The sequence below is a fragment of the Grammomys surdaster genome, unplaced genomic scaffold (assembly GCF_004785775.1).
Source record: "Grammomys surdaster isolate TR1022 unplaced genomic scaffold, NIH_TR_1.0 270, whole genome shotgun sequence".
Classification (NCBI taxonomy): Eukaryota; Metazoa; Chordata; class Mammalia; order Rodentia; family Muridae; genus Grammomys; species Grammomys surdaster.
In genome coordinates this window covers 3,586,340-3,594,429 of record NW_021604711.1, presented here as the reverse complement: position 1 = coordinate 3,594,429, position 8,090 = coordinate 3,586,340, and the positions used below count along the sequence as shown (strand labels likewise).

General features: G+C 42.6%; 1 protein-coding gene across 1 annotated transcript; it reads left to right on the top strand.

Moving 5' to 3' along the window:
- The first annotated feature begins 3,032 nt into the window (after positions 1 to 3,032).
- Positions 3,033 to 4,085, top strand: LOC114628682 (olfactory receptor 1019-like). The gene has a single exon (XM_028776635.1). The coding sequence runs from the start codon at positions 3,109 to 3,111 to the stop codon at positions 4,033 to 4,035; it is 927 nt and encodes a 308-aa protein (XP_028632468.1). The 5' UTR covers positions 3,033 to 3,108; the 3' UTR covers positions 4,036 to 4,085.
- The last annotated feature ends 4,005 nt before the right edge of the window (positions 4,086 to 8,090 follow it).

Here is an 8,090-nt window from a genome sequence, read left to right as displayed (position 1 = left end):
CAGGAGAAGGAGGAGGAGAAGGAGGAGAAAGAGGAGGAGGAAGAAGAAGAGGAGGAATAGGAGGAGGAGGAAGAAGAAGAAGAGGAGGAGGAGGAAAAGAAGGAGAAGGAGAAGGAGGAAGAGGAGGAGGAGGAGGAGGAGGAGGAGGAGGAGGAGGAGGGGGAGTGATGTCAGGACTTTTAGTGAGAGACAAAGCCCAAAAGTTAATAGAGGTAGCTGAGAATGACCTTAAACTCCCAGTTCATCAGCACTTACAAGGGGGAAGCGGGAGATTCAGGAGTTCAAGGTTATCCTCAGGTACATAGTTTGAGTCTAGCCTGTGCTACAGAAGATGGAAAAAGAAAAAAGAAATTTAGTGGGCATGTATCTCAGGGCTAAAAACCATCAGTATTAATTTTGAAATGAAAAGTTTTTTGCTGCTATAGCTGTGATTAACATTGAAAATATCTATTACAATAATAATTAAACTGACTAAAATATAAATTATATATTAATACAACTATCCTACAAAAAGTCCTTGTAAAATTTTTATTCAAAGATTACATTAAGATGTAAATTTTAATTTTTTTATTTGTTATTTGATGGGATTTTTTAAATCGGCTGTTTTCTAGTCCCCAATCTAGATGTATTGGGAGTATGATAGATTTGGTAAGAAAGAAAGAAAGAAAGAAAGAAAGAAAGAAAGAAAGAAAGAAAGAAAGAAAGAAAGAAAGAAAGAAAGAGCTGCAGGCTCCAGGTGACCAGTAGTGGTATACACTAGCAAACCTGTCATTTAAATTATCCCATCTGTGCATCTGTAAGACAAGACAAGGATTTGGGTGACCAAATGTTTGGAGACACAGGTCACAAGAGCAGATACAAGGGTGCACTGGGCTTGATTGTTGCTCCTAAGTACCCTAAGTACCGAGACAAAGAAAATGATGAGGTCAGAGCATTTAATTTAATGTTTGTGGTCTGTACAGTATATAGATATTTACATCTTAAAATAAATGTCCATCTCATAGACTCAAGCCTGAGGTTTTTGAAATCAATCCAGGTTTTAGTGTACCAACTATTGTTTTCATGTGGTGTCAGGAACCATTCTGTTTCCACTTCTCTGAGAAAACCCACAGGGACCCTGAGAAGTCTTAGTCCATGGGACCTGACAGGAACCAAACATATTCCCAGAGCCAGCTCCCCAGACAGTACAAAGCACGCTCTCTCCTTCCCCAGATAGACTGGCAGGTGAATCATTTCACAATATTTAAGACGTGCAAAGGGAATCAGACAGCTTCATTCATCCATACCTCCAACAAGTCCTTGGCAGGGCAGCGAACTTACTGCCTGAGAGATGGTCCTGCTGTCCATCTTGCCACTTAAAGAACTCTGGACACAGAACGTGAACATCATTCCACCAGGTGAGACCTGAATGAGATAAAAAAAAAATCTCTTCTGTACCTAATTGTAAGATGTGTGCACTGTGTATCAATCAACTTGTATTTCTTTTAGGAAACTTGAAGGTCTACAAATTTGGAGGAAAAAATTATACAAAAAGCTGAGTATTTGTTCTATCACATCCTCTCTGAGTATAATTTCACCACTGCTTCTTAGAATATAGCATCAGCTGGGCACATGACAAGACCCACGTTTGTTGCTCAGCAGGCTTGGTTGTAGATTGGAATAACAACTGCTGTAAACCTCTGTTTCTAAAGTTGGCCAAGTGTTGTCTTCCATCTGGCTCAGAATATAGACAATGGCCTGATGGTACAAGACTGACAGGCCAGCTACTTCTGAGGCAGAGACAAGGGCATTGTAAGTTTAAGGCCTTCTTGATCAGAGAGTGAACTCAGGACAGTTAATCAATGACTAACTCAATAAAAGTTTAATCTAAAGCCATCTTCACAAGAGCACTCACAGATGTCAGTGCTTAGCTATCTGAGGTTGCAGGAATCATGAGTGGTTTCCTCTGGTTCATGGCAGCAGAGGAAGGACATGGCCTCCTGTGCATTTCATACACCAAGTAGGGCTGGGACTGACTCTGGTACCTTATGGTGAAACTTGTCTCCAAAAAACCAACTGACAGAGGAAAAATTAAACAAATTTATTAAGCTGGTACAATACAGCCACTTTTAGAAACTGTCAGGTCCTCAGAGGATTCTGCTGAGGAAGGAAGTTCCACGTCCATGTTAGGCATAGATTCCTGAGGGCTGGGGTCATTGAGTAGCTGGTGGTGGGCTGTACTGAGAGTGTCTCACTAGACTGGATTGACATTCAGTCTTTGTGGAGATGAATAGAAGCATGAAGGAGAATGTCTTTCCTTGGAAGGCTGAGGTAACGACAGAATGAGAACATAGCCTTTGTGTCTGAAGAGCTGGAGTCAAGGCATCACAGGAGACGAGATGATAAGGAAACCTCAGACAAGGACATCGTAGACAACTTCAAATGGGGCCCAACCGTGAGAGGAACACACCTCTACTCTGCTCGAGCTCAGGCAGAACAGTAGACCATTTCCAGTATCTAGGAATACCCTAAACAAAAGGCACAGAGATACTTGGTGCCAGGATTTGAGCTCTTCTCCTCTGGCTTAACTCTGTTCTATTTGGAAACCTAAGATCTAGATAGACATAGACATAGAGAGAGAATGTGTTTATATAGATATATAAATAAGAAGATGTAGATATAGATAGAAATAGATACTAATACACAGAGAGACTGAATTACATACACACACACACACACATAAATGTAAAACATTTTAAAGCAAATACACAAGACAGCTTCACACTAGAAGCCATGCAATATTTAAGAGCAAGAGAACTTTACCTTATGTCCCCTCTCCCCCTCCCTGCTCCCCATCTCTCTCACCCCTTTCCTTCTTGTAAGGTCCTCTCTGTCCCTCCCTCTATTCACTTTCACCCAGCCTGCTACTCTGTCATCCAATCCCCCTCCTCTTAGTTAATTCATCAAAATGTCATTTAGATACACTGCTTCATCATCTTAGTTTTCTGATAAAAGCCATGCCTCCATAATCAACATGGACATACACACACTTGTTCTGAGCCTGCCTGTTATTTCTATCCTCTCCCTCAGCTGTGTGTGGCACTGCATCTGAACACAATTTGAGCAGACATGTCCAATCACACAAGAGTGACTTACTTCATCCTCAGGGGCTTCTCAGATATCCCTCAGCTGAGATTGGTGGCCATCCCATCTTTCCTGCTTGTTTACACATTTGGCCTCCTGGGGAACCTCTCCATCATCATGGCGGTGATGAGAGAGAGTCGGCTCCACTCTCCCATGTACTTCTTCCTGAAGAATTTGTCTTTTCTGGACATATGCTACACCTCAGCCACCATCCCCAAGGCAGTGGTTATATCCTTCACAGGCTCAGGAGTCATCTCCTATCTTGAGTGTGTAGCACAGCTTTGCATATTTATCACATTCTCTTCTGCTGAATGCTTTCTGCTCACAGCCATGGCTTATGACCGCTGCCTGGCCATCCTCAGACCACTGCTCTATGGAAACATCATGAGCCAGAACTATTGTTCATCATTGGTGGTCACTGCCTGGGTAGGTGGGGCCATCTACTCAGCCTTCCATACATTCAACACCTTCTCCCTCCCCTACTGTGGACCCAATGTCATTGAGCACTTCTTCTGTGACATCCCTCCAGTCATGAGACTCTCCTGCACTGATTACCATGTGAGTGAGGAGGTGGGCTTTGCTGTCAGCAGCTGCATTGTCATGAGCTCATTTGCCCTCACGGTGGTCTCCTATATTGGCATTGTGGCCACAGTTCTTCGTATCCCCTCAGTGGATGGCAGGTGGAAAGCCTTTTCTACCTGCTCCTCTCACCTGACCACGGTCATCTTGTTTTATGGAACTGGAAGCTTTGTGTACCTGAGGCCTGCCTCTCAGTACTCACCGACCCTGGGTCGCCTGGCATCTATTTTCTACTCTGTAGTCACACCGTCTTTGAATCCAGTTGTCTATTGCCTGAGGAACAAAGATATGAAGTTTGCTCTACAGAAACTTTATTGTGGGAGGAAGTACTGAGTTCTGGAAGACTACAGTGGGTAGCTCTTAGTGGAGCCAAGTGTTTCACACACACACACACACACACACACACACACACGTTTCCCTTCCTGTGACACTTGACATTGCTGATGAAAAGAGTTCCAGAACATGCCAGAAGCCACCACAATCCCTGAAGTGACCTTTTAGTTCCAGGAGATTCTCTACCCTCTTCTGGCCTCCATGGCCACCCAGATGCATGTGCACTTATCTGAATATAGATACTCACATAAATAGTAAGATTTTAGAAAATAAACCATGTGTCTCAAAATGTTCTAAAAAATAACAAAACTGAATGACTTAAATCGAGTGAAAATTGTACATCTCAATAGATACTTGAAATAAAATGACAAGCAAAAAAAAAAGTGTCTGCAATCAGAGACTTCTGATCTATATTCAGCAGATGAAGCTGTTTGCTGATTGGTGTTCAGTCAGTCTGCTTCCTAACTACCCAGTCTTGTACTACAAGATGGCCTGGACAGTCGTTCACTCTCTGTTAGCAGAATCTGAATTCATACAGAAGGAGATGGCCAGCCAGCTGGGGCTCTTTGACTCCCTCTTCCCAGGCTCTGGAGCTATGGAGGAACTCTCAGGAGCACTGTGTGTATTGAGTGACTGGGAAGTACCCCTGTGGAACAGACTTGTTCTTCCTCACCTCATCCTGTGTCTCTGCCTTGCTGTTGCAGTGAACACTGTACTCCTGTTGGATTTCTACTGGATGTCTTTCACAGGCCATAAGGAGAAATATCCTATGTCAGTGCTGAGCCTTGTCCTTGAGGTTTTCAGATGTGCCTTTTGGGTTTTGCATACTTCAGGGACAGCGATTCATACTGCCCATGTCACTGTCTCTCTGACAGGCTCCTCAATGTTATTTTCCCCCACAGATCTTTATCTCCTAGCTTGGGGCTTTGCCTTTCTGTGTATGTATTTATAGTTAGAGTCTGTCCTTCAGTTTTCAGTGAAATTCTTAAGTTCCTTTCTAATTAAAATTTCACTCAAATCAGTTCATGGGGAATGCTGCCTTGTCCCCTACATTGCCAGGATTGTTCTTTTCCTATTGTTCTCGGTTTGATTCTCTTTTCTTTAATTTACCTTTATTTTATGTGTATGAGTATTTTGCCTCCATGTGTGTCCATGCTCCACTTGGTGCCTCGGGTCCATGGAGATCAGAAGAGGGCATCAGTTCCTGGAGCTGAAGGTACAGATGGTTGTGAGACACCCTGTAAGTGCTGCAAACCAGTCTATGGTCCTTTGGGAGAGCACAGATGCTCTCACCCATCTCTCTGAACCTTTGTTTCTCATTATAAGACAGCATCTCAAGTAGCCTAATAGCCTCAAAATCATCATGTAATCAAGAATGAACTTCACCTCTTTTTCTGCCTCAGCTTCCCAACTCTGGGGGTTATTGGAGGGATTCACAAGGGTTTCCTGTTCAGATAGAAGTCTTGGTCCTGTTTCTTAATTTGTACCAATCATGGCAGCCCAGCTCAGTGACTCGGGTCACTGAACATAGAAGCATACAGATGCCCCCATGCTCAGTTCTGATGTCACTGCTTGTCCTCATTTTTATTCGCTTGTGTGGTCTGGAGGAACACATCAATTTAGACTCATTGTTTATCAAATCTCTGCCCTAGAAGCAAACACTGTCTGAGTTTAATCTTTGCTATTCAATACTTTTTTTAAAATGATTTTTAAGGATTGATTTTATTTATGTGAGTACACTGTAGCTGTTTCCAGACACACGAGAAGAGGGCATCAGACCCCTTTACAGATGGTTATGAGCCACCATGTGGTTGCTGGGATTTGAACTCAGGATCTTTGAAAGAGCATTCAGTGTCATAACCACTGAGCCATCTCTCCAGCTCACTACTCAATACTTAAAGAACTGTATCTCAGGTAGACATACAAACTTTCTACCTCAAACAAACCACAAGAAACTTTTTTCTAAGTAGCCTATTCAGTGTCCCTATTCAGTGTCCTCACTGATTAAAAAACGGGGGCCCCATCTTTCAAGGATACATTTTGTTTCACAATATTATGAATGAATAAAATGGTTGGGATTCATATAGGATGTTTAGTTTGCAGATCCATGTGACATGACCCTGAAACAAAGATGCATTTTGAGCATCCTTTCTGTACCTCCCCTCCTACCCTTCCCAGGCTTGGGTACAGGTCCTTGCATTCACATTGAACCTTGTCACACAAGGGCTCTGAGGTGACCTGAGAATCTAAGGACGGTGCTCAGAACCTGAAGGGCATCCACAGAAACCCACAAGGACTCTGTCTGCCTCATCATGAACCAAATCTCAAACAGTAGAAATAGACTGTTCCATATGGAAAGATCTGTCACTCTGATGGTAAGTTCTGAAGAGCCACATCTTCATTCACTAGTGTCTTAGTTAGGATATTTATCTCTTTGAAGAGATACTATGTCCATGACAACTCTTTTAGAGGAAAACTTTCAATTGCGGGTCGATTACACTTTTCAGAAGTCTAGTCCATTATCATCATTGTGGAAAGCATGGTGGCATGTAGGTAGATATGGTGCTGGAGAAGGAACTGAGCATTCTACATCTTGATCCCCAGGCAGGAAAAGGAGACTGCTACACTAGGCCTAGCATGAGCATAGGAGACTTTAAAGCCCACCCTCACAGTGACACACTTCCTCCAACAAGGTCACACCTACTCCAGTAAGGCCCTAATAGTGCCACTCCCTATGGCCAAGCATTCACACACATGAGTCTCTATGGTAGCAATTCCTGTTCACACCACTGCAACTAGAAGAACTGTCATCAAACAGGGACGAGAAGGGAAGATAGGAGGGTTCAGTAGCAGGTGGGCTCCCTCCAAAGTTCTGATCTTGAGATGTTGCTGATGAAGGTGTGACCAACAAGCACTTGTGGGTGAGGCCTGAAGGAATGTTTAACTTTATTCATGTGGACTGAAACTAAATATACCCATTCTCCTGTCTTACACTCTTTTGATCAAATCCATAATTATTTCACTTTATAAAAATGAGCACCTTCCCAGCTCCCACATGGCAGACCACAACCATCTGTTAAAAACAATGTCTCTTCTCACCTCCAAGGCTTATGCACATACATGGTGTACATACACATATAATTAAATAATTTTTAAATGATTTTTAAAATTAGGCAAGACATCTTGCCTCAGTGTAAGCTGAAAATGGATGGGGATGTAGACACATCTCATAAAAACCCTGGAACTGGACATCTTTATCCAGCCGTGGCTGTTCTCCTCATTGGTGGGGCCTGTTTACTCACTAAACTTGTCTAAAACGTGAGAAATCTCTCCACCCAGACATACAGACTTACGGGATTGGTTTTGTTTTGATGGACATGTGTCAAGCCCTGGGTACCATCCTCATTCCAAGCATCTTCGAACAGTGTTGGAAATCTGTTGGCTGTAAATGCCTGCACACATTCCTGGGCTCTTTCTTTGAAGTACCATGTGGTTTTAGTTACAACAGCATCATATCATATTTTCTCATGTTGTAACTAAAACCATCTGAGGGGGTAGGCATGCTGAAGGAAAAGTGTATCCACGTGGAGAAAAATTAAATTAGACACTTAACTTCATCTGCATCCAAAATATCAACCTGAACGAATTGTAGTGTTAAATATAAGCCTCCAAACTGTAAACATATTGAAAGAAAATATACAAAAAAAAACCTCCATGGTTTGGGGCTAGGGCTGATCAATCACAGGCCAAGTCACAGGCAGCTAAGCAAACATGCTCAAGTAAGATTATAGCAAACCAAGAATATCCAGCACAGTGAAGGAGGGAATCAATCCAATGACCAAAAAGGCACATCTGAAAATCTCAATGACAAGACTCAGCACTGACATAGGATATTTCTTCTTATGGCCTGTCGAAGACATCCAGTAGATGACCGAAAGGGAGGAAATATTTACAAGTTTTAATATGAAAAGAATGATGTTGAAATCTATTGCTAGTGCAGATTTTGAGGGTGTTCCCTTTATCTATTTGGCATGTGTATGTCTTCTGATAAATAT

Bases quoted from the DNA above. Each gene is read 5' to 3' on its own strand.
- LOC114628682 (XM_028776635.1), top strand. From the start codon at position 3,109: ATGTCCAATCACACAAGAGTGACTTACTTCATCCTCAGGGGCTTCTCA.